General features: G+C 38.1%; 1 protein-coding gene across 3 annotated transcripts in view; it reads left to right on the forward strand.

Moving 5' to 3' along the window:
* ACER3 (alkaline ceramidase 3) overlaps positions 1 to 27553 on the forward strand; it is a 178707-nt gene that overhangs the window by 66170 nt on the left and 84984 nt on the right. For 2 of the 3 annotated variants that reach the window (XM_079103994.1, XM_079103995.1), the window contains one exon: positions 23307 to 23359. The exons of the other annotated variant lie outside the window; for it this stretch is intronic. In XM_079103994.1, the coding sequence (XP_078960120.1) occupies positions 23307 to 23359 (53 nt within the window). The remainder of the gene's footprint in view (positions 1 to 23306; positions 23360 to 27553) is intronic. 3 annotated transcript variants of the gene reach the window in all.

The following is a 27553-nucleotide window of genomic DNA, read 5'->3' on the forward strand; positions in this document are numbered from 1 at the left end:
GAATATTTTGCTGAGAATGTTCTGTAGTGCTGGATTTCTTTTTGTAAATTCTTTTAGCTTTTGTTTATCATGGAAGGATTTTATTTCATTGTCAAATTTGAAGGTAAGTTTTGCTGGGTATAAGATTCTTGGTTGGCATCCATTTTCTTTCAGGGCTTGAAAAATGTTGTTCCAGGCCCTTCTAGCTTTTAGGGTCTGATTGAAAAATCTGCTGATATCTGTATTGGTTTCCCCCTGAATGTAATTTGGTTCTTTTCTCTCACAGCCTTTAAAATTCTGTCTTTATTTTGTATGTTAGGTATTTTCATTATAATGTGCCTTGGAGTGGGTCTGTTGTAATTTTGTGTATTTGGAGTTCTATAAGCCTCTTGAACTTGATTTTCCATTTCATTCTTCAGATTTGGGAAATTTTCTGATATTATTTCGTTGAATAGATTGTTCATTCCTTTGGTTTGTTTCTCTAAGCCTTCCTCAATCCCAAGAATTCTTAAATTAGTCCTTTTCATGATATCCCATAGTTCTTGGAGATTCTGTTCATGATTTCTTACCATCTTCTCTTTTTGTTCAACTTTGTTTTCAAGGTTAAACATTTTGTCTTCAATGTCTGAGGTTCTGTCTTCCAGGTGTTCTATCCTATTGGATATGCTTTCTATGGAGTTCTTAATTTGGTTTATTGTTTCCTTCATTTCAAGGATTTCTGTTTGGTTTTCTTTCAATATCTCTAACTCTTTATTGAAATATGATCTTTTGCTTCCTGTATTTGCTCTTTTAACTGTCGACTGGTGCGATCATTCAATGCCTGAATTTGCTCTTTCATCTCATCGTTTGCTTCCCTGATCATTTTAATTATGTACATTCTGAACTCCTTTTCTGTCATTTCTTCTGCCATGCTGTCATTGGGTTTTATTGATGTAACATCTAGATTTGATTGGGGCATATTCTTCCCTTGTTTTCTCATGTTGTTCAGGTATCAGTGGACCGCTGAGATATTGCAGATTTCCTCTATTGACTTATAATGTCCCTGAAGATTTCTACTATATCCCCTCTTAGCCTTCAGCAGGCTGAAGTCTTGGAGGAAGTTGATAGTGCAGTGCTCCACAAGGAAGCTGCCTCTCTAGGGGTGGTGGCCTTCAGGTGGGGTATATTCCCTGCTAGTGGGCAGAGGTGTCTCCACTTGTTGACCAATGGTCATCCAAAGGGTAACTAGGCTGCGGGCTGAGGCAAGGCCTGTTTGGGCCTGTGTCTCTGGTTTTACCGCCCTTGTGGGAAAACCTCACCCGGCAGGGAAGACTCACCTGGTCGGGAGTTCTCGCTGGTCGGTTCCCCTCCTAGAGGTTCCCCTCAATCTACAACTACTGCCTGGGCTGGGCTGCCTTCCTCTGCAACGTTCCCAGGGGCCCGGTCCTACCTCCAGGGCCTGGGAGCCTCACCCTTCGCAGATGAGTCTCCTTAGGCTGCCTCTCCTCAGAGAATCTGCCTGCAGGCCTGGAACCTTTGCTCTGCCCTAAGCGCGTCTCTGTGCGGCTCTTCCACCAAGAAGACTCCTAGGTCCTGGGACCCTGCTCTGCCCCTAATCGCCTGGCTATGCAGCCCCTCCTCTGAGCAGCCACCTGGAGCCTCGTACAATCGCTCTGAGTCCCAGAGACCCGCCACACGCCTCTTCCTCCAGACAGCTGCCCAGTGTTCCGGTGCGGTCACTAGGAGTCCAAGCAACTCACTGCGAGCCTCCTCCTCCCGCCAACCGCCCGTAGCCCTGGGCAGTCACTCCAAGTCCAGGTGACCCGCCCTGTTCCTCCTCTTCCTCCAGGTAGCCCCCCGGGTGTTCAGGAGCGGTCTCTGTGAGTCACTCTGAGTCCACGTGACCCGCTGCACGCCTCCTCTGGGCAGCTGCCCGGAGCTGTGGTGCAGCCACTGGAGCCCAAGCAACCCACCACACTCCTCCTCCAGGCAGCCCCCTGGTGTTCAGGAGTGGTTGCTTTAAGTCCAAACAACTCACCACTCGCCTCCTCCTCTGAGCAGCCACCTGGAGCTCCAACGCAGTCACTGCAAGTCCAAGCGACCCACCGCACTCCTCCTCCTCTTCTGGGCAGGCCCCGGTGTTCAGGAAAGGTCGCTTTGAGTCCAAACAGCTCACCACACAGTTCCTCCTCCGGCAACCGCCCGTAGCTCTGGTATAGTCACTCCAAATCCAAGCAGCCACGCTTCTCCTCCTCCTCCTCAGGGCAGGCTCTGGTGTTCAGGAATGGTCGCTCCAAGTCCAAACAGCTCACCGAGCAGCTCCTCCTCTGGCAACTGCCTGTAGCTCTGGCGCAGTCCCTCCAAGTCCAAGTGCCTCGCTGCACTGCTCCTCCTCCTCCTCCTCCTCTGCTCAGGCCCCGGTGTTCAGAAGTGGTTGCTCTGAGTCCAAACAGCTCTCCTTGCAGCCCCTCCTCTGGGCCGCCGCCCGGAGCCCCAGTGGTTGCTCCGAGTCCCAGCGCTGTGCTGAGCGGTCTCCTCTCCGATGCTCCCAGTTGTCCGAGTTCACTGCTCCAGCGGGGGGAGGGGTGTCTCGCCGGGCAGCTCTACTTCACAAAGTTCCCTGCGTTCGGGGACTACCGCTCCATCTGGGACGCCTCCCTAACAGGAGAGAGTCACCCGGCTGCTTTGAGTTGGTCCCAAGTCTCTCAATTTCTCCTCTTTTGAATCCTGAGTCCTGGAGCAACATGAAATGCAGCCACCCTCTAGACCGCCATCTTGAAATCCCACTTGTTTTTCTCTTATTCCTTATAAACATCACATCTTACATCTCTTCTGCATTCTCTCTGTTCATTTGTGAAATTGTAAACTCTTTTCTACCTTCCTATTACATTTTCTTTTCTTAATTAACTCTAGTCTTACCATGTTGTAGAACTAATTGGTTTATATGACACTGCCCCTACCATTAATGCTGTTAAAATTATTACTGCCGTGGACGCCATTGTTGACACCTCATTTGATTTAATGCCAGATATAATACATGGTTACTTATTTGTGCTGATGGCAATTGCTGAACCTACCATTTCTGGTTTTTTTTTAATGGCAATTAACATTGCAGATGTTGTAGAAGGAACAAAGTATTTAATTTAACGCTGTAAACGGTATTGGTTATTGCTATTATTTGTTTGCCCCTAATCTATGAAGTACTGGAAACCTACAGGGACGCTATAAGTTCACTCTGCTATTGAATTAAACTCAGCCAAAAGACAGCACTCCTTGCCTCACACACAAATTAATGACAGTCTTCAGCTGTATTTTAATACAAAGAATAAAAGAGACAAAACCCCAAACTAATGACTGGGCCCCAAAAAGAAACAACTAGGGTCCATCCTACAGATATTCAGTGGTATAACAGAAACAGTAAAATAACACAAAGGTTGTGGACACCACACCTATGAGGGAATCTCAGTCCAGATCACTCTGGGACACTTTAGCAATGGAAGACTGTCCCCTAAAAAAAAGAGGTAGAGGCATCCACTTCAATTGATGTGCAAATCCAAGTCCTTTGAAAACATGAAAAAACAGGCAAACAAATCCTCTCCCCGCAAAATGCAATACCCAACAAATGAACCCAGTGATAATGAGGTAGATGAAAACACAGAGAAATAGTATTAAAAACTGATTATCAGAATGTTCAAGGAACTTAAGATCTAAGGAAGGAACTAAGAGGGCAATTAAAGCAGATAAAAGACCATTTTCATAAAGAAATAGAAAAAAGAAACTAAGAGAAATTTTATAAATGAAAGACAAGATCAAATTACAAACTCACTTGATGGCATCAATAACAGACTAGATGGTATAGAAAATAGAACCTCAGCCCTTGAAGAGAGGCTGTATGATCTTGAATACACAGAAGGCAGTAAAGTGATAAAAATTAATAGAACATTATCAGAATATATAGAACTCTGGAACTTTAAAAGACCAAACCTATGAATTATTGGTATAGAAAAGAACATGGAGAAACAAACTAAAGGCATAAAGAACATTTTCAATGAGGTAGTAACTGAAAATTTCTCCCATATCAGAAACAAGATAGATGTCCAAATATAAGAGGCTTACAGGACTCCAAATAGACCCAACCAGATGAAAAGCTTGCCAACACATAGAATCAAAATGCCTAACATAGAAAACAAGGAAAGAATGTTAAAAGCCATAAGAGAGAAACAACAGGTCACATTTAAAGGCAAAGCAGTAAGGCTCACTTCTGATTTCTCTGCTCAGATCTGAAAATCAAGGAGAGCCTGGAATGAGATATTCCAAACCCTAAAAGAAAACTGTCAGCTAGTTACTATACCCAGCAAAACTGTTTCAAATTTGACAGGGAAATAAAAACATTTCACAAACAAGAATAAACTAAAAGAATTCATGAGCACCAAACCAGCACTACAAAGAATACTCAAAGGTAAACTTAATCCAGAGGAATGGCAAAAACAATTCCTGAAACCCACAGAGGAAGTTACATAGAAGAATAATCCACTAAATAAGAATTCAAGACAGGATAAAATGTAGTAAAAAAACCAAAATGGCAGGAAACCACACACACACATATCCATACTATCACTGAATGTTAATGGTCTAAATGACACAGATTAGCAGAATGGATCAAAAAACAAAATCCAAATATATGCTGTTTACAAGAGACCCATCTTATAGGCAAAGACACCCATAGGCTGAAGGTCAAAAGATGGCAGAAACATTCCAGGCTATGGCCCAAGAAAACAAGCAGGAGGATCTGTTCTGTTATCTCATAGAGTAGATTTCAAGCAAATATTAATCAGAAGAGACAAAGAAGGACATTACATCCTAGTAAAGGGACCAGTTCAACAAGAAGATATAACCATAGTAAATATTTACACCCCAAATGTCAGTGTACCTAATTACATGTAAAAATACTCCGTGACATTAAATTCCACGTAGATCTCAACACAGTAATACTGGGGGATTTAAGTTCACCCTTATCACCAATCGAAGGTCATCAGAACAAAAAAACAACAAAGATATCTCCAACCTAAACAACAGTATAACTCAAGTGGATCTAAAGGACATCTACAAAATATTCTACCCCAAAACAGCTGTTTAAGTCAGCTTTTTCACTGCTGTGACTAAAAGACCTAACAAAAAACAATTTTAGATGAAGCAAAGTTTATTTGGGATCTCACAGTTTCAGAGGTCTCAGTCCATACACAGCTGACTCCATTCCTCAGGACTGAATGTGAGGCAGAACAACATGGCAGAAGAGTATAGCAGAGGGAAACAGTTCACATGGTGATCAGAAAGCAGAGAGAGAGAGACTTCACTAACTAGATACAAAATATGTACCCCAAACTCATGCCTCCAGTGACCCACCTCCTCCAGCCATACCCTACCCACCTTTAGTTACCACTCAGTTAAGCCCATCAGGAAATTAATTCACTGATTGGGTTCAGGTTCTCATGACCCAATTATTTCTTCTCTCAACCTTCTTGCATTGTCTCACACATGAGCTTTTGGGAGATACCTCATATCCAAACCAGAACAACAGCTGAATTTATCTTCTTCTCAGCTGTGCATGGAACTTTTTCCAAAATAGATATAAAGCACACTTGGCAAATATTAAAAAATGATATAATCTCACATATCTTATCAGATCAAAATGGAACAAAACTAGAAATGAACAGCAAGAAAAATAGTAGAAATCACATATACTTTTGGAGGTCAAACAATATTCTCTTCAATGCAGAATGGATTCAAGAGGAAATGAGAACAGAAATCAAAAAATTCTTAGAAGTGAGTGAGACACTACATATCAAAATCTCTGAGACAGTATGGAAGCAATTCTGAGAGGAAAATCTATAGTACTGAGTGCCTACATTAAAAAATTAAAGCCCAAATAAAAAAGTTTATGCTCCATCTCAAGACCTTAGAAAAGAAGAATAAACCAACCATCAAATCAGTAGAAGACAGGAAATAAGATCGGAACCAAAGGGCTGGGTTTATAGCTCAGCTGGTAGAGTGCTGGGTTCAATCCTTAGCATCACAAAAAAAAAAAAAAAAAAAAAAAAAAAATCAGAACCAAAATCAATGAAATTGAGAATAAGAAAGCAATACAGTGGGCTAGGGTTGTAGTTCAGTGGTAGAGTACTTGCCTGGTATGTGTGGTGTGAGGCACTGGGTTAGATACTCAGCACAACATAAAAATTTATGAATAAAATAAAGGTATTGTGTCCATCTATAACTTAAATTTAAAAAAAAAAACAAAATAATACACAGGATCCTATTTTGATCTGATAATCCTCCAATAAACTGGAAAATATGGAAGACATATTTTAGACACATATGACCTGCCCAAATTGAGCCAGGAAGATATAGAAATCATAAACAAACCAATGTCAAGTAATTAAATTGAAACAAAAATTAAAAGGCTTCCAAGAAAGAAAAGGCCTGGACCTGATGGATTCTTAGCTGAGTTCTGCCAGACCTTTACAGAAGAACTAACACCAGACTTTCTCAATTTATTCCATGAAGTTGAAAGAGGGAACACTCCCAAATACTTTTTATAAAGCTTGTATTTCCCTGGTACCAAAACCAGGTGCATCAAAGAAAGAAAACTATAGACCAATATCCCTGATGAGAATAGATGTAAAAATCCTAAATAGAATATTAGCAAACCACACTCAAAAACACATCAAGAAGATAAAACACCATCATCAAGTGAGTTTCATTCCAGGGATGCAAGATTGGTTCAATATATGCAAGTCAATAAATGTGATTCAACACTTAAAATTTAGAACAAAAATCACATGATCTTTTCAAAGCATGGGGTCTGGAAAAGGAGCAGGCACCTTGTTTCAAAACCTGAAGTTTACTCAGGATTGAAGTCAAAATCTTAACTGCCATAGATAAAGGGAAACTTTTTTGGCTTTAATTGTTCATCTGCATCAGAAAGTTCAGTGTCCCTGAGATAGGAAGCACTGCAATAAGAAGGGAGTGATAGGTTCTACCAAAGTAAGGTTGCTGCTTAATTAGGACAACTTGCCCTGATCATTGGTTGTAAACTTTTGTGTTTCCCAACCTAATGCTTCACAGCATCAAGACATTTCAATAATGGTTCATCATAAACCCAGCATTCTCCATCTTCATGGAATAACCTTGTCTCCCACTGAATTTCCTTCTCTTTCCTTTCTCAGATTTCTGCTTTTTGTCTTTCTTCAAGTCTGTGCTTTGCTTTAGCTGCTGCATCAGTGTCTCTGATTTTTACGTCGAAAGTGACAGCCTTCCAAAGGCAGCAGGACTCATACTTATTCTGATCTTCCAACTTCCTCACTTTCTTCTTGATTATAGGCAATTTCTTGATATCTACAAAGACACCCAGTACTTTGAAAAGTTTCACACTCTGCACTCTTGCTCTGCTGTTAAGACATGACATACAAACTTACTTCCTAGTTCATATAATCTCTTGGGTTCTATATATACAAATATACACACAAAAATATACCTGATAGCAGATTTTTCATAAATACTCCATCTATTGTAAGTAATGGTTCCTCAGAGTTTTAGAAAATTAATGCAATGTGTTAAAATCAAGTGTTAGGAAATTTCATGGTTTCACCTATGATAACTTTTATTTTGGAAATTAACTATTATTAAACTGTATCTAAACCTGGATTACAGTTGAATTATACTCAGTGCTTCTTAAGGCTTCATAAAGTAATTTTTCCAACCTTTTTTTAAAAAAAGCATTTGATCTTCTCAATGCAGAAGATGCAGACATGGTCTTTGATAAAATCCAACATCCATTCATGTTAACAACACTGGAGAAGGGCTCAGGTTGTGGCTCAGTGATAAAGCACTTGCCTAACGTGTGAGGCACTGGGTTTGATCCTCAGCACCACATAAAACAAAGGTATTGTGTCCATCTACAACTAAAATATAAACACACACACACACACACAACCCTGAAGAAGCTTGGGTTTGAAGGAACTTAGCCCAATATCATAAAAGCCATTTATGACAAACCCAAAGCCAACATTATACTAAATGGAGAAAAACTAAAAGCATTTCCACTAAATTCAGGAACAAGAACAAGGCTGTTCACTCTTACCACCCCTATTCACTATAGTCCTCAAAACATTGGCCATTTGGGTAAGAAAAGAAAATCAATGGATTCAAATAGGAAAAGAAGTAGTAAAACTCTCTCTGCCAATGATATGATCCTATATCCAGAAGATCTGAAAAATTCCACCAGAAGCCTTCTATAACTTATGAATGAATTTAGCGATCACAACATACAAAATTAGCACCCATAAATCAATAACTTTCCTATACACCAACAGAGATTCAGTCAAAGAAGAAATCAGGAAAACTATCCCATAACCTCAAAAAAAAAAAAAAAAAAAAAACAACAAAAAAAAACACCTTGGGAATTAATTTAACCAAGGAAGTAAAAAAAGAGTTCTACAGTAAAAATTATAGAACACTGAAGAAAGAAATTGAAGAAGACTTTAGAGGATGGAAAGACATCCCATGTTCTTGGATAGGCAAAATTAAAATTGTCAAAATGGCCATACTACCAAAAGCTATATACAGATTCAATGCAATCCCCATCAAAATACCAATGACATTCTTCACAGAATCGGAAAAAAAAATCTTAAATTCATTTGGAAGAATAAGAGATCCAGAATAGCTAAAGCAATACTAAGCAAGGAAGTGAAGCAGAAGGCTTCACATTACCTTATCTGAAATCATACTTCAGAACTGTAGTAACAAAAACAGCATAGTATTGGCACCAAAATAGATACAAAGACCAATGGAATAGAATAGAAGACATAGAGATAAACCCACAAACCTGTAGTCATCTGATATTTGACAAAGGTTCCAAAAAATACGTATTGGAGAAAATACAGCCTTTTAAACAAATGATGCTGGAAAAACTGGATCATTTATTTATATGTGGTGCTGAGAATTGAACCCAGTGCCTCACACATGCTAGGCAAATGCTCTACCACTGAGCCATAATCCCAGCCCTTAATAAGACCTTCAAAGCACAAGAAATGAATTCAATAATCAAGTGGGATGCCATTATACTGAAGAGCTTCTGCACAGCTAAGGAAATGATTTAAGATCATGAAGAGAGAGAGAGCCTACAGAATGGGAGAAAAGCTTGGCCAGCTACTCATTCAATTAGGGATTAATATCCAGAATATACAGAGAACACAAAACACTTAGCACCCTCCCCCCAAAAAAACAGTGAATAAATGAGCAAAAGAACTAAACAGAAACTTCGCAGTAGGAGAAATACAAAAGGCCAATAAATGCATGAAAAAATGTTCAACATCTCTAGCAATCAAGGAAATGCAAATCAAAATTACATTTAGATTCCATCTTAGTTCAGTCAGAATGGCAATGATCAAAAGAATACAAACAACATTCTACTGCCGTATATAACTAATAAGAACAAATAAAAAAATATAAACAACAGTAAATGCTGGTGAGGTTGTGGGGAGAAAGGAACACTTGTACATTGTTGGTGGCACTGCAGACTAGTATAACCACTCTGGAAAGCAGTTTGGAGATTCCTTAAAAACTAGGTATGGAACCACCATATGACCCAGCTATCCCAATCCTGGATATTTTCCCAAAGATCTAAAATCAGCATACTACAGCGACAGAACCACATCAATGTTTATAGGAGCACAATTCACAATAGCTAAATTATGGAAGCAACTCAGATGCCCATAAATGGATTAAGAAATGTGGCATATATGTACAATGGAGTTCTACTCATCCATTATAAATTATGAAATTGTGGCATTTGCCATTAAATGGATGGACATGGAGAATATCATACTAAGTGAAATTAGCCAAACTCAGAAACTCAAATGTCGAATGTCTTCTGTCATATGTGGAAGCTAAAGTAAAATAAAGGGGAGGAGAAGGATAAGATTACGTAAAGAACCAATCAAATATAATTAATAGATGAGTGAAAGGAAGTCTAGTAGAGCAGAGTAAGGGAGGATAGGAGGGGACGTGGGGAGGTTAGGGGACAATCATGAATTGAAATTGATTTCCAGGCATGTCTGATTTTGTTGGGATGAACCCAACTACTATGTATAATCATTAAGATCTAATGAGAAAAAGATAAATTACAACTTACTTTTATCTGGGCACAGCAGTGCACACCTGTAGTCCCAGCTACTTGAGAGACTGAGGCAGGAGGATTACAAATTTAAGGCCAACCTGGGCAACTTTGAGATCCTGTCTCAAAATAAAATTTAAAAGGGCTGGGTTGTAGCTCTGTGGTAGAGTACTTGCCTAAGCATGCATGAAAACCTGGATTCAACCCCTAGTACCACAACAAATTCAAAATAAAAATATAAAGCACAATTTATTATTAAATATTTATTTATTGAGATGGGGGATCCTGCTATGTTGCTCAAACTGGCCTTGAAGTTCTGGCCCAAGTGATTCTCCTGCCTCGGCCTCCCAAGTAGCTAGAACTACTGGCACATGCCATCACACCGAGCTAATTAAATTATCTTAAACTGATAATGTTAAAAACAAAAATATCATGCACATTAATGGGGTAATGTGATGTTTTGTTACCTGTATACATTGCATTTGAATCAGATTACATATCTATCTCAAATATTTATTATTGTGGTAAAAAAAACTTTCAAAATCCTTTCTTCTAGCTTTTTGGAATGTACAGTATATTATTACTACTTTTTGAAATTACAAGTTTCATAAATAAAAGTCATTATTGAAATGCTGATATTGCTAACTTTGGTGGAATTTTTTATTGTTCTTTTCCTTTTGTGACTTTAGCAATTAGAAGGGTTTTAATTCACTCTTCCCCCATTAAAATGTGTAATAATTTTTCTTTGGATCTGGGTATAGTCATCATGATAAAACAATTTTAGAGGCTGGCCATATCAGTGTTTATCATCTTGTTCTCATTTTCTTTCCAATATTTTAATGTCTGGAGAGTGCTTGAGTTAATCACTGATTGGAGAGGAAGTGACCAAAATTCTTTCTGAACTCTTCTTTGATTACTTCTGAAATGCAGAGATACAGCTGAATTTCCTTCATCTGGTTTACATTAGAAAGCTGATTTCAAGTATCCTAGTTTATTTCTCTCTTCCCTTTGCATACCAACTCCTTCTTTTGCTATTGTTTTCCTAGATCCTGGGCACAAAACCAGTTTCATGCTTGATAGTTCTCTATCAAGGATCTAGAATACACATTAAAGTATTAATCAAAAAAGGAAATGATGTATCATAAATGGCTCAAAAATTTTATTTACAAATATCTGAAATTGAGACTTGCCTCCTCTAAATGTTGTTCCAGGCCCTTCTATCTGTTAGGGTTTGGATTGAAAAATCTGCTGATATCTGTATTGGTTTCCCCCGAATGTAATTTGGTTCTTTTCTCTCACAGCCTTTAAAATTCTGTTTTTATTTTGTATGTTAGGTATTCTCATTATAATGTGCCTTGGAGTGGGTCTGTTGTAGTTTTGTGTATTTGGAGTCCTATAAGTCTCTTGAACTTGATTTTCCCTTTCATTCTTCAGATTTGGGAAATTTTCTGATATTATTTCATTGAATAGATTGTTCATTCCTTTGGTTTGTTTAAGCCTTCCTCAATCCCAATAATTCTTAAAATTGACCTTTTCATGATATCCCATAGTTCTTGGAGATTCTGTTCATGATTTCTTACCATCTTCTCTGTTTGGTCAACTTTGTTTTCAAGGTTAAATATTTTGTCTTCAATATCTGAGGTTCTGTCTTCCAGGTGTTCTATCCTATTGGTTATGCTTTCTATGGAGTTCTTAATTTGGTTTATTGTTTCCTTCATTTCAAGGATTTCTGTTTGTTTTTTTTTTTTCAATATCTCTAACTCTTTATTGAAATGATCTTTTGCTTCCTGTATTTGCTCTTTTAACTGTCAATTGGTGTGATCATTCAATGCCTGCATTTGCTCTTTCATCTCATCATTCAATGCCTGCATTTGCTCTTTTATCTCATCGTTTGCTTCCCTGATCATTTTTATTATGTACATTCTGAACTCCCTTTCTGTCATTTCCTCTGCCATGCTGTCATTGGATTTTATTGATGTAACATCTAGATTTGTTTGGGGCATTTTCTTCCCTTGTTTTCTCATATTGTTCAGGTATCAGTGGGTCACTGAGATATTGCAGGTTTCCTCTATTGACTTATGGTGTCCCTGAAGATTTCTAGTATATCCCCTCTTAGCCTTCAGTAGCCTGAAGTCTTGGAGGAAGTTGATAATGTGCTCCACAAGGAAGCTGCCTCTCTAGGGGTGATGGCCTGCTAGTGGGCAGAGGTGCCTCCACTTGTTGACCAATGGTCATCCAAAGGGGAACTAGGCTGCGGGCTGAGGCAAGGCCTGTTTGGGCCTGTGCCTCTGGTTTTACTGTCCTTGTGGGAAAACCTCACCTGGCAGGGAAGACTCACCTGATGGGGAGTTCTCGCTGGTCAGTTTCCCTCCTAGAGGTTCCCCTCAATTCCCAACTATTGCCTGGGCTGGGCTGCCTTCCTCTGCAACGTTCCCAGGGGCCCGGACCTACCTCCTGGGCCTGGGAGCCTCACCCTTCGCAGACAGTCTCCTTAAGCTGCCCCTCCTCAGAGAAGCTGCCCGCAGCCCTGGAACCTTCACTCCAGCCCTCAGCTTGTCTCTGTGCGGCTCTTCCACCAAGAAGCCGCCTAGGTCCTGGGACCCTGCTCTGCACCTAATCGCCTGGCTGTGCGGTCCCTCCTCTGAGCAGCCACCTGGAGCCCCGTATAGTTGCTCCGAGTCCCAGCGACCCGCCACACACCTCTTCCTCCAGGCAGTCACCCGGTGTTCTGGTTTGATAGCTAGGAGTCCAAGCAACTCACTGCGCACCTCCTCCTCCCGACAACCGCCCATAGCCCTGGTGCAGTCATTCCGAGTCCAAGTGACCTGCTGCACTCCTCCTCCTCCTCCGAGAAGCCCCACGGTGTTCAGGAGCGGTCACTCTGAGTCCAAGTGACCCGCCGTTCACCACCTCCTCCAGGCAGCCTCCCGGAGCTCTGGTGCGGCCGCTCTGAGTCCAAACAACTCACCGCGCACCTCCTCCTCTGGGCAGCCACCCATAGCCCTGGTGCAGTCACTCCAAGTCCAAGCGACCCGCCACGCTCCTCCTCCTCCTCCGGGCAGCCCCCCCCCGCCGTGTGTTCAGGATCGGTCGCTCTGAGTCCAAACAGCTCGCCGCGCACCCCCTCCTCTGGGAAGCCACCTGGAGCCCTGGTGGGTTGCTCTGAGTCCAAGCGCTGTACTGAGCGGCCTCCTCTACAATGCTTCCAGTTGTCTGAGTTCACTGCTCCAGCGGAGGGAGGGGTGTCTCATTGGGCAACTCTACTTCACAAAGTTCCCTGCATTCCGGGACTACCGCCTCATCCTGGATGCCTCCCCAACAGGAGAGACTCACCCAGTGGCTTTGAGTTGGTCCCAAGTCTTTCAATATCTCCTCTTCTTGAATCCTGAGTCCTGGAGCAACATGAAATGCAGCCACCCTCTAGTCTGCCATCTTGAAACCTCTGGACTTCTTACCTCATGGTAGCATAGAACACTAGAGAGTCTTTCACTAAATAAAAGTTCTAATTTTTGGACACTCCCCCAGTCTTATCAAAATTCTAAAATTTCTTTGCTTCCAAGGGCAGTGAAACATAGAAAAGAGCATTAGGGCCAGACAGTCTTTGTTTCTAATCTTAGTTCTGCCTTTTACCAGCTATGTGACCTTAGCTAAGTAACCTTTTTGAACACTGGGTTTTTTCTATACAAAATGGGAATAATGGTGACTTTTATTGGGGCTTGTAGGACTTGTGGAAGGTTTGGAGATAGAACATATAAAGTACCGTGTCTGGTGCTAATATTTGATGCAAAAATTTTTAAAAGCACTATATATATGCTCTTTTAGGAATCTTAAAATCTAATAGGAATTTTTGGCTTTTGATGTGAGACAGAATCATTGACACACCCTTAAAATACAAGTAACAGGCACCTATTGAATCAGGATTTTCTGAATTGGCATAGCATTTATAAAGCTATGTGGGTAAAACCAGTGTGCACCAAAAGCTGATAACTACTGACTGAGCCATACATTATCTCTGACATTTCTTGTGTGATATACTTAACTAGAAAGGAAGCAGAAGAGGATTTGACTTAGGAGGTATCAATTAATATGGATACACACTGAAGTATTAAGGGGTAAAAGGATATGGTGTAGCCATCATATTCATAAATGGCTCAGAAAAAAAAATAACAAACTGTTAAAAATTGGTCAATCTGAATAGAACATGTTCAGAGTTGACATTGTGAGGCCAGAGATAGAAAGCAGTTCGATGTGATTGAGCTATAGGTTGCAGAAGAAGAAATGGGTGGGACTAGATGATGAAGTCCCACCTGTGCCTTTCAAGGAGTGTATTCTTTACTATTTAAACTAGCCAAATAAATGGTTCAGTAGCATATGCATAATTCCAGCATTTTAGGATGCTGAGGCAAGAGAATCACAAGTTCAAGGTCAACCTCAGCAAATTAGTTAGACTCTCAAAATAAGAAAAAGGGCTGGTATATAGCTCAGTGGTAGAGGGCCACTGGGTTCCATCCCCAGTACCAAAAATGAAATGAAATGAAAACCATCTAGGATGCTTACACCCCCAGGGGTAAGAAGGATTACCTGTTAGGATGTAGGAGCACCTCTTTAACTTCTATTTGTATATATCTCTCTTCTTTACTTCATTTTTCTAAATTTCTGTTTTAGAGGTTTTTAAGTATATATATTAGCACCCTATATATATACTTTGTAAATATACATATATGGATTACTTAAAAATATTTCTGTTATCAGGAAACTACCTCTTCAGACATTTTCCTGTACAGTAACAGGACTGATGTTTTTTAAATGCCAAACCGAGCATGTCAATCCCTAGATGTGTATAGATATGTGTTTAATATTCTGACAACTTTGCTTTATTAGGTAGGCAACTCCATAAAGACAGAAAGTATATTAATGATTGCCTAGGGCTGGAGAAGTTCATAGAGAATAAGGTATGACGTAAATGGAATTTGAGGGAGTTATGAAAATGTTACAGAATTAGTTGAGGTGATACTTATATAACTCCATATTAAAACCATTGAATTATACACATTAAACAAGTGAATTCTATGGCAGGCAAATATATCTCAATAAAGTTGGTAAACATCTTAAAATACCCTTAGATAATGAGTTGAATGAAAAATTGTGACCTTAAGTAGGATGCTCACATAAGCATAAGATGCAATATGCAGAGATCCTACATACCCTTTGTCCTGTTTCCCCCAATGGTAATGCCTTATAAAATTATAGTACAGTCTCACATCCAGGATATTGACATCAACACAATGAAGATAGAGAACAATGCCACTTCTATGAAGTTCCCTCATATACTTCTACTGTCACCTCCAGCCCCTCCTTAATCACAGGCAGTCATTATGTGTTCATTTCTTAATAGTATTTTCATTTCAACCATGTTAGGTAAAAAGAATTATATAGGGTATAACCTCTTCCATTTGGCTTTTCTTTATAACCTAACTTTCTGGTTAGGTTATATGTTATATGTTGTATGAATTAATAGTTTACATTTTTATTGCAAGTATGTACTATGCCACTTGGATGTGTCACAATTCAATCACTGTCCCCTTTGAAGAACATCTGGGTTATTTCCAGGCTACTTGTATAAATCTGTATGCACAATTCATATTTTAATCTAAATATGTTTTCATGTCTCATAGATAAAGTTTCCAGAGTAAAACTTCTTGATTTTAGAGGAAAAATAAAAGTTGGTAAACTTCAGCAAAAATTGGTGGATTGCTTTAAAGGGACAAAATATAAAATATTGTAAGAACAAAGGTAATGCTGTGCTATCCTATTATATCTCTTTGTTTTCTAAATGTACAGGAATGTCAGTTGTAGCAGAGTAATTTTTAAGAGATGAAAATAAAATGAAGAAGTAAACTTAGTGCTGCCCTCCCCTGCAAGGAATTTGAAACCTCAGAGTATCCACCAGAATAGATTTTCTAGCAGAGTACTATTTTATGTGTTACCCAGATTACTGAAAGGAAACAAATTATAGAGATCTAAAAAATTGGACTTTTAATGATACATACTATAACAGTAATGAAAATACTTCAAAAGGGTTAAGATAAAAATAGTCCTTGAGTGGTACATGATAAAGTGTGGCCATTGTATCTTTCAGATGAATAGTTACCTTTCTTTATTTTTTATTGCATAGTATTTTGTATGACTTTAACTCACAGGGTTTTTTTTTCCCCTACAATTAGATAATTTATCCACCTTTGCACCTTCTAATTTCTCTTTCAAATTAAACACTAACCAGCCTATTTCATATCTCTAGTGAAATGAGTATAGTAACTGTTTCCCTCATCTCATTTTGAGAAAAATAACATGATAGCATTGTATATAATGACATTTTAAAAAGCAAGAATAGTTTGAAATTTTCACAGATGACCTTATACAGATTATTTAATGAAACACTGTTCAGTGTGTTCATTGAGCTAACTCCTGTGTATCCTTAAGTGTTAACTCTGTCATTGGTTCTTGCATTCTGATTTCCTTCACAAGTGTCTCTCCTCTGTATTCCCCTGATACTCTACACATATCATCTCCATGTCCTGATACCTTCTGTGTTTCTGTCTTCTCCACTAGACTACATGATTCATTAAGGTCAACGACTGGATCTTCTCTTTGTATTTAGCATCTAGTAACTGTTTGGCAAGTAGGAAGTGCTCAGTAAATGCTGGACTGAACTTCTTCAGAGAACTCCTATTATTAGATGTTATAGGGGCAGATATTTATTTGGTCAGTTCTTTTTTTAAAAAATTGAAATGGAGAATTACTGAAAAATGCAAAATCTCAAAGTTTCGTTTTTGTCAAGACATATAGTTATATAATCTTTTTTCATAGCTTTATTGAGGTAAAATTGAAGTACAGTAAAATGCACGTATTTGAAGTATGTAGCTTTCTTATTTTTGACATGTATGTAACCAATACAATCAATATAAAAAACATTTCCATTGCTTTTTTAAAATTTGAAATCATGCAGACTGTGTTTCTTGCATGATTTCCTGCATGTCAACTATTTCAAAATTAAATGGCACCCTTATAAATATCTCAGAGGTCAAGGAATAAAGTGCAAGCAAATTAAATAAAAAGTGCTTTGAACTAAGTGATAATAAAAGCTTAAAATATCAGGATCTCTGGGATGAAACAGTCCTCAGATGAACATTTATAACTTAAAGTGCTCACATCAGAAAGAAGCTAGAATAACAATCAAATTATTTTCAAACTATGTAGTTTGAAGGAAAAAATAAGAGTAGGAGCAGAAATATGAAATAGAGAAGAAATAATACAGCTAAAATTTGATAAAAATAAGTAAGTCTAATCAAGAAAAAAGCAAGAACATAAAATTTAGTATCAATGGAAAGGGAGCTATCAGAATAACCCTACAGATATAAAAATATATTAAGGTAATATTACAATTGTATGCCAACATATGTGATAGTTTATATAACCTGGTCTGTATTAGAAAAGGATCCCTGTGCTGAGATGAAAGTATATTCAGTCATTGATGGATGAAGTATTCTATATATGTCTGTTAAGTCAAATTATCAATTTAATTTTTTCTTCTATAGCTTCTTTATTTAGTTTTTGTTTGGAGGATCTATCTAGTGTGTGTTAAAGTTACCCAGTTTTATTGTGATGTGGTCTATTTGATTCTTGAAATTGAGAAGGGTTTGTTTGATGTACATAGATGCTCCATTGTTTGGGGCATAGATATTTATGATTGTTATGTCTTGTTGATGTGTAATTCCCTTAAGCAGTATGAAATGTCCTTAATTGACCCTTCTGATTAACTTTGGCTTAAAGTCCCTTTTATCTGATATGAGTATAGAAACCCCTGCTTGTTTATGTGATCCACACAAGTGATATGTTTTTTTCCCATCTTTTCACCTTCAGTCTGTGGATGTCTTTGCCTATAAGCTAAGTCTCTTGGACATAGCATATTGTTGGGTCTTGTTTTTTAATCCAATTTGCCAGTCTGTGTCTTGATTGATGAGTTTAGGCCATTAATATTAAAAATTATTATTGAGATATAATTTGTATTCCCAGTCATTTGGGTTTATGTCTAGTTTTTAATTTGAATCAGTTTCTCCTTTGATTTGCTATTCCTTCAGTGTAATTCCTCCCTTTGCTTATTTTCACCTTTTTTTTTTTTCATCTTCATGAACTATTTTGCTGAGACTGTTCTGTAGTGCAGGCTTTCTGGTTGGGAATTGTTTTAACTTTTATCATTGAAGATTTTTATTTTATCTTCAAATCTGAAGCTTAATTTTGTTGGATATAAGATTCTTGGTTGACATGCATTTTCTTTCAGAGCTTGGTATATGTTATTCCAGGACCTTCTAGTTTTGAAGGTCTAGGTTGAGATATTAGTTGAGATCTGAATTGGTTTCCCCCATACATATCTGATTTTTTTCTCTTGCAGCCTTTAAAATTTTATTTTTATTTCGTATGTTAAGCATTTTCATTATAGTGTGTGTTGGTGTGAGTTTGTTGTAATTTTGTACATTTGGGCTCCAGTAAGACTCCTGTATTTAATTCTTTAGGTTTGGGAAATTTTCTGATATTTTCATGAAAAGGTTGTGCATTCCTTTGGTTTGTATCTCCATGCCTTCATCTATCACAATAAATCTTAAATTTGGTCTTTTCATGTTATTCCATATTTCTTGGAAGTTTTGATCATGGTTTCTTAACAGCTTTTCTCCATGGTCAACTCTGTTTTCAGGATTATATATTTTGTCTTCATTGCCTGAGGTTCTGTCTTACAAGTGGTCTAGTCTGTTGAATTTTCAGTTTGGTTTATTGTTTCCTTCATTTCAAAGATTTCTACTTGGGTTTTCTTTTCAGAATCTCTGCCTCTTTATTGAAGTGATCTTTCATTTTCTGTATTTTTTCCTCTGATTTCATTTCTTATACTATTCTTTACTTTGCATATCAGTTTAGCAACCTACATATTGATTTGTTTGGGGCAGTTTGTTCCCTTGCTTATTGTTTGTCTGCCCATCTAACAGTATGGATCTGAGGCAGTAGAGTTTCTACCCTATGGACTTATAGTGTCCCTAAAGCTTTCCAGTACCTCACTGTTTAGGGGGAGACAAATAACAACAACCACCAAATGCAAACAATATATAGCATTAAACCAAATAGTTCCTTACTATGACATCTACAGTGTTAATTATCACATAAACAGAAATGATATGATCAGTTATTATCTACAATAAAAACAGCAAGTTTGCAAAAGGGTTTATAATTTCATATGGTGGACAGGGTGAGAACATAAGTGATTCTGAGGGAGGAGGGGAGAATAAGTAAAAATTAAAGGAAGAGTAAAAGGGAGAACAATGGAGACTGACTTAGCAGAAGAAAAGAGAGAATCAAGGGAAACGGGTAGGAAAAAAATATATAGGTAAAATAAAAATTTTTAAAAACAAAAGAAAAGAATATAAAACAAAACTAAAATATACTAATCAAACATAGGTTACAAAAAAACTAAACCATGAAAAATAACTGGATTCAAAAATGCTAGAAATGAGAAGAAAAACAGATATAAATATGTATAAATGTCCATGTGCCATTAGGGTCACAATTAAACAGAGAAAAATAATTAAAAAAAAAAAAGATCTTGATGAAAAGGTAAAGAATTCTTTCCATTAGAGTTCAAAAGATTTTTAGTTTCTTTTCCCAGCAGTTTTAGGTCGGTTCTTCTGGAGTGTGATGCTCCACCCTCTGGATTGCTGGAATGAGAGAGGTAATCCTGTAGGCAGAATTCCTGGAGTCGGGGTTTAGGCCACGGTGGGCTACAGGCTCATTGCTGGATGCCAGTTGGTCTGGAGATTTTAAATCAGTGCACCTCCAACACCCAGTATTTGCTGTCCGTACTTGAAGACTATCACAGAGATCTCTCCTGGGTTCTACTTGTATGGTAGGGTACCCAATTCTTAGTCCCCTATGACACCTTCAGACCCCATGTTTTCTGGTCTCAGGTTCAGTCTGCAATCTCTCCTTCCCCCATTCTTCTGAGTTCCAGGCCAGATGCATCTCTCCCAGCCTGTCCTGCACACAGTTGGATTGAAGTGAGAGGGGTAGAGTCATTTGGGTTTCCAGGACCAGTTGCCCTCTGTGTAACCTCTCTCCATGTTTAATTTTCTCCTGGTCATATAAGCACACTCTGTGTCACGCATTGTGTGTTTACTGGGCCTGTATTTTGGGCCAAACTCACGTTTGCCAGGAATTAACCACCTTAGCTGCCCTTCTGCGTGCAGCAACTGCAAATGTTTCCTTCCTTTGTCCTCCACATGTGGCCTGGAGAAGATGGCAGCTTCTTTCCCCACACAACAGATATTGTGCAATGCATCTTTCAGGTTTGGGCAATATCCTTGATCTCTAAATGCTCTGTACCCAGACATGCCTCAGGCCTCCCAAAAATGTAGCTCCTTTAATTCCCTTACCCTTCCACTATGCTTGTGGAGGGAAGGGACCGTTCTGGCTTGTGCTTCAGGCCATCCGCAGTAATGGCTGTGCTGCTGGGGATTTCTTCCTTATTTTATTATATTGAACCTCCTGAGTCCCCAGTATGCTTTGAATGTTCAGTTTAAATTCCAGTAAAGTCCCCCTGCTTTTCTTTTGTTGTTGTTGTTCGCCCACCTTGCTGAGAAGCTGCCTGTCTGCTTTCTTGGTTTCACTCCGTGAAGCAGCCAGGAAAGCAACCTTCTCTATTCTGCCATCTTGAAAACCTCCTAGTTGTATAATCTTTGACAATTATTTGATGTAGGGCACGACCTTTGAATATGGAACTAAATTTAGTTCTACTTAGTCTTTGTTATTAAAAATTGAATATTTAAAAAACTCTTAACATGAAAATAGTTTATTTAAGGAGAAGAAACTTCAGAAGAACTTGAGACATGAATATAGTATCTTTTCAGATTATTACCATTTTTTCCCAATCTTTGTCAGGTATCTAACACATACCCTCTCCAATGGTAATTTTAATTAGCAACTCACTTTTATAGAATCTGTTTTTTTAAGGTATGCATAATCTTTATTTTATGCCTTATCCATGTAGTTTTTTTTTTTTTTTTATTGTAAACAAATGGGATACATGTTGTTTCTCTGTTTGTACCTGGAGTAAAGGCATACCATTTGTGTAATCATACATTTACATAGGGTAATGTTTGATTCATTCTGTTATTTTTTTCCTTCCCCCCACCCCTCCCACCCCTCTTTTCCCTTTCTACAGTCCTTCCTTCCTCCATTCTTGCCCTCCTCCCACCCCCCATTATGTGTCATCATCTGCTTATCAGTGAGATCATTTGCCCTTTGGTTTTTTGAGATTGGCTTACCTCACTTAGCATGATATTCTCCAATTTCATCCATTCGCCTGCAAATGCCATAATTTTACCCATTCTTTATGGCTGAGTAATATTCCATTGTATATATATACCACAGTTTCTTTATCCACTCGTCAATTGAAGGGCATCTAGGTCAGTTCCACAATCTGGCTATGGTGAATTGAGCAGCTATGAACATTGATGTGACTGTATCTTTGTAGTATGCTGATTTTAGTGCATCACGATCAAGTGGGTTTTATCCCAGGGATGCAAGGTTGGTTCAACATTTGGAAATCAATAAATGTCATTCACCATATCAACAGACTTAAAGTTAAGAATCACATGATTATTTCAATAGATGCAGAAAAAGCGTTTGATAAAATACAGTATCCCTTCATGCTCAAAACACTAGAAAAAATAGGGATGGGGGAACATTTCTTAACATTGTAAAGGCCTTCTACACTAAGCCCATGGCCAATATCATTCTAAATGGTAAAAAACTAAAAGCATTCCCCCTAAAAACTGGAACAAGGCAGGGATGCCTTCTTTCACCACTTCTATTCAACATTATCCTTGAAACTCTAGCCAGAGCAATTAGACAAACTAAAGAAATTAAAGGGATACGAATAGGAAAAGAAGAACTCAAACTGTCCCTGTTTGCTGATGACATGATTATATATTTAGAGGAACCTGGAAATTCCACCAGAAAACTCTTAGAACTCATAAGTGAATTCAGTAAAGTAGCAGGTTACAAGATCAATGCTCATAAATCTAATGCATTTTTATACATAAGTGATGAATCTTCAGAAAAGAAGTTAGGAAAACTACCCCATTCACAATAGCCTCGAAAAAAATAAAATACTTGGGAATCAATCTCACAAAAGAGGTGAAAGATCTCTACAATGAGAACTACAGAACACTAAAGAAAGAAATTAAAGAAAACCTTAGAAGATGGAAAGATCTCCCATGTTCTTGGATAGGCAGAATTAATATTGTTAAAATGGCCCTACTACCAAAAGTGCTATACAGATTCAATGCAATTCCAATTAAAATCCCAATGATGTACCTTATAGAAATAGAGCAAGCAATTATGAAATTCATCTGGAAGAATAAGAAACCCAGAATAGCTAAAGCAATCCTCAGCAGGAAGAGCGAAGCAGGGGGTATCGCAATACCAGATCTTCAACTCTACTACAAAGCAATAGTAACAAAAACGGCATGGTATTGGTACCAAAATAGAAAGGTAGATCAATGGTACAGAATAGAGGAACATGGACACAAACCCAAATAAATACAATTTTCTCATACTAGAATCTGTTTTAAGCATTTAATTTTTTTTTTAAGAAACTTTCTTTTTGAAGTTGTATTTCTGTTAACTCAATACAGTATTATTAGCAGGTTTGGGGGCAAGCATAAATGACTGGCACTTAGTGTAAGCATACAGCTCAGCTATTTGAATCAGAAGTGCAAAAGAATGCTAAAAGGTACTGAACTAGTTGTGCACATTAAAGCTTATCCTGAGCATCCAGTAACATATTTCATAATATTCCATTTATAATACTCCATTTATAAATAAAGAGATGTTGTCAGTCTAGTAAATCACTTTGTGGAGGGAATTTTAAAGAACTTATATTGTACTCATTTTCTTCTACATGAAATTTCAATTATAGAACATGCCCAGAGTCAGCTATATCTTACCACAAGATTTTATAAACTTTGTTTTCCTTAAAACTCAGTGCTATGAATTATTTTATTGTCTTAAATCACTCTGGTCAGTCCCAAGGAATTTCATGCTAATTTTTTTTATTTGTTTCTTTACATTTCAGTGGTAGGAATGGGATCCTGGTGTTTCCACATGACTCTGCAATACGAAATGCAGGTTAGTAACAAGAGAATTAACTAAGTGCTTACTTTTCTAAATCTAGAGACACTTCAGATTTGAGAAAAAAAAGTACATAAATAAAGGAAGATTTGTGATTATTGGAGTTTCTTTCTTCAGATTGAAGAATCCAAATTGACTAAGTGAAGTAAAGAAGTGAACAGTTGAGTAGTCCATGAAGAATCTTTTTTTCTTTTACCACCTCTCTGCATGCCTTGTAATTTTAGTGCAGCATTCTAGAGTCATGTAGAGACATTTTTAAAAGGCATAATCAGTTCACCAAAACAATATATTCTTATTCTTAGATGCCTGCATTCTTCCATATCTTCTTGATATCTAAGTGAGTGGTATCATACCCCTCTAATTGGTAAAATTTTAGAATTATGCAAGGATTTTTAGTTCCTATTCTTTCACCAAGGAGGTCATATGTCTAGTGCTCAGACTTTTGACCATTTGGTTTCCCATCACTAACCCAGGAACTTCAAGAATATCACTGTCCAGTAGAAATAAGACCTGAAATTGAGACTTTCTAGATGGGCATGGTGGTACACACCAGTAATTGCAGCAACTTGGGAGGCTGAGACAGGAGGACTGTGAGTTCAAGGCTACCCGAGGCAACTTACTGAGACTCTGTCTCAAAATAAAATAAAAAGCACTGGGGATGTAACTCAATGGTAAAGTACCCCTGGATTCAGTCCCCAGTGCTGGGAGGTGGGAAGACTTTCTAGTAGCCACATTAAAAATGTAAGCAATGGGTGCAATTAACATATTAATATTACAAAGGTGTTACTTCAACATATAATCAGTACAAAAATTGTAATAAAGTACTTCACATTTAGAAATCTGATGCATATTTTGTACCTGCAGTACTTTTCAGTTCAGATTTGGCTTATATGATACATTGAAGTGGCTAGTGGCTATCATGTTGGACAATAACATTCTACATATGCAACAGTTTTATTTATCATTAATGATAGTTATTAAATGTATAATAATTCTTAGGACTGATTCTAATATTCAACAAATATTTGTAAAGGGTGGTGTGTTCTATGCAGCATGCTATGCTTGACTTGAAGAATACACAGATGGAAAAGACACAGGTCTAATCCTAGTAAGGCCTATAATGAACGCATATATTTTCACACTCTTTGGTTGGGAAAACAGTAGTGATAGAATGTAAAAATTATTTTGAAGGATGTGAAAACATGATTTTGGAAACATGGTGGGGCTTGGAAGAATCTATAAAGATTAAAGACATTACAACGGAATCTAAAAGAATTAGCTGAAATATTTTAGGTATTAAAAGAATGAAATTACTAGATTTGCATTATGGTGGAAGCAGATGTAGGGACTTATTACAATGTGTGGTGTATCTAGTAGTAGTTGTAAATATAGAATGTGAAATGTATTGGTAGAAATGATGTGTTAGTCACTTTTTTGTTGCTGTGACCAAAACACTTGACAAGAACAACTTAGAGGAGGAAAAGTTTTTGTGGGCTCAGTTTCAGAGATTTCAGTCCATAGTGGGCTGACTCCATTTCTCTGGGCCCAAGGTGAGGCAGAGCATCATGGTGGAAGAGCATGACAGAGGCAAGCAGCTCAGGACATGGAAACCAGGAAGCAGGCAGTGCAGGGGAAGAGGGTGCTATGCAGTGCTGCAGGGAAGATGAACCCTTCCAGGCCGTAGCCCTAGTGACAAACCTCCTCCAGCCACTTCACATAGCCCAGAGTTACCACCTAGCACAGTAGTTCTTTCAAATTAGGATGGACTGATTAGGCTGTAGCTTCCTTATGTAATCATTTCACCTATGAACATTCCTGCATTGACACAAGAACTTTTGGGAGACACCTCATATTCAAACCAGAAAGTAAGAAATGGCATCATTTGATATTCACAATACTTAACAATTGTATGGAAAGAGTACCAGTCTTAAGAATAGCCACACAAGTGAGCAACAGTAATTAATGATCCTGAAAATAGAACTTTGCCTGTTATCTTATTTAAAAATAATTGGAATTTTTTCAGCTCTTAAATAACCAGGTACTTTCTTATTAAAGCCTTAAAACAACTTAGTTCCTACTCATGTTTTACACGTTCTAGTACCAGAGATGAAAGATTGATTTGATAAAAATTACCTACAAGTTATAAATTCTAACCCCAAATCTGTTTTTTCTGATTTTAAATCCTGAAATTAATCCCCAAATTAATCTCCCTTATCTTTTGACAATGTAGGAAAGATAGGACCTTTCTAGAGACATTTTGGCAATATTATCAGAAACCTTAAAAATAAGGGAAAGGAGGTTCTGGCCCAGACTGAAGTATCAGAACCTGAGTGGGGTAAGGAGGGTGACCCAGAATCAAAGCCTGAGAGAGACACACGGGGTATCTGCATGGGTTGGGAGTCCACCACCATAGAGCACTGGTCCTTGAATTATGCAAGGCGCATGTCCACATAAGGGATAGTGTAGAGTATCAGAGCCTTATCCGGGATGAGAAGAGTGCTTGAACAGCAGGGCAACAAGTGGCAGGGTTTCAAAGACCATATTGAAAAGGATGTATAGGCAAAGGTGGCAGCTCAGGAAAGAAGAAGGTGTCCACCCAAACTGGGGGGATCATTGGGAGCATGGTTGAAATCAGAGTGGGATAAGGAGGGTGCCACATAGCAGATGCAGCTTTGTGCTGAGTTTCATTGCCCTGCAAGGATGAAGGTGTCTTCTACACAGCAGGGTAACCTAATGCATGATATGGAAACATGGGCAGGGTGAAGACATTATCTAAGTGGGGGTTCAGGAGTAGCCCAGCACAGGACAGTTGGAGCCTTCATAGAGGAAAGAAGGCATTGCTTTGGAGGACAGGTAGCAGTAATGAAATCCTAGTTATAGAAAGAGGAATTAATTAAATAAATAAATATATTAAGGATAACAGGAGTCATGTTTTTCACTGTTTTAGAGAACAGACTCACAAATACTGAAAAGATGAAAACTAGGATGAACTCTATGGTGATGAATTGAAATTGGAGGTATCAGAGTAAACTCATGGTTTCAATACACATAAATATGTAAAGCATATAACATAGATGTAAAAGTATATGTGATATGCATTTATTTTATATCCGTATACACACACACACACACACACACACACACACACATGCACACACATGCACACACACACACGTGCATGCACACATTCTCAAGCCCTATCTGAGAGAGGACCTGGCTGCAAGGGAAACTCAAAGCTTCAGAACTTGTTTTCTACAAATCTTATCCATAAAAGGCACAGGGCTAATTCCAGAGGCTGGGGCATACTTACCACAAGGGTGATTTTAGAGCACAAGTCTTGACTTCTGTTAAATTATTTCCTAAATATTTTATCCCTTTTGATGCTATTGTAAATGGAATTGCTTAATTTTGTTTTCAGATATCTTGTATCTAATGTGTAGAAATACCCACAATTATTACTACTTATTGATCTTGTGCCCATGTATTCTTTATCTTTAGCCCCACTACCTATAACTACCTGCTACCTGTAAAACCTCTTGATTCAACTTCCAAAATAACTCTTGAATTCATCTACTTCTCACTGCCTCCATTCCCATTACCTTAATCCATCACACCTACCATAAAATCCAGTCCAGATTGCTGTAATTATTTCCTGGTTGGTGTCCCTGACTCTCCCATCCATTTGTTCCACTGGAGAAGAATTTTTCCTACCAATAAAAACGAACCATTTTCATTCTTTGAGCAATATTTTCCAGTTTTAGGGATGAGGTGTTGGGGATGAGATATGCAAAATGCAGTGCCCACTCTTCAGATGTCTGATACTTTTATTAACCATTTTAATACTACCCATAGTTTAAACCCATAAATTTGAACTATAAGCTTTGTAATCTGGCCCCTGCCTATTTCTCCAGACTCAGCTTCGTACACATACAACACTTCACCCCAGAACTCTGCTTTTTCTACCATTCATAATTTTGTTAGTTATGGTTTTGACATAAAACTTTCATATTTGTATTTCTCAGATTTGAAAAATGAATGTCTTTTTAACATGTACTCAGTTCACTTTAGTCCTTTTAAACAAGCCACCAACATCTGGAGTTCAGACCTCACTTATTAACTGCAGATTTGTACTTCTGTTCCCTGATTGTCATTTCTACTTGTCAACCTCACAGGTACCTCAAACTCAAATGT

The sequence above is a fragment of the Sciurus vulgaris genome (genome assembly GCF_902686455.1).
Source record: "Sciurus vulgaris genome assembly, chromosome: 11".
In the NCBI taxonomy this organism is placed as follows: Eukaryota; Metazoa; Chordata; class Mammalia; order Rodentia; family Sciuridae; genus Sciurus; species Sciurus vulgaris.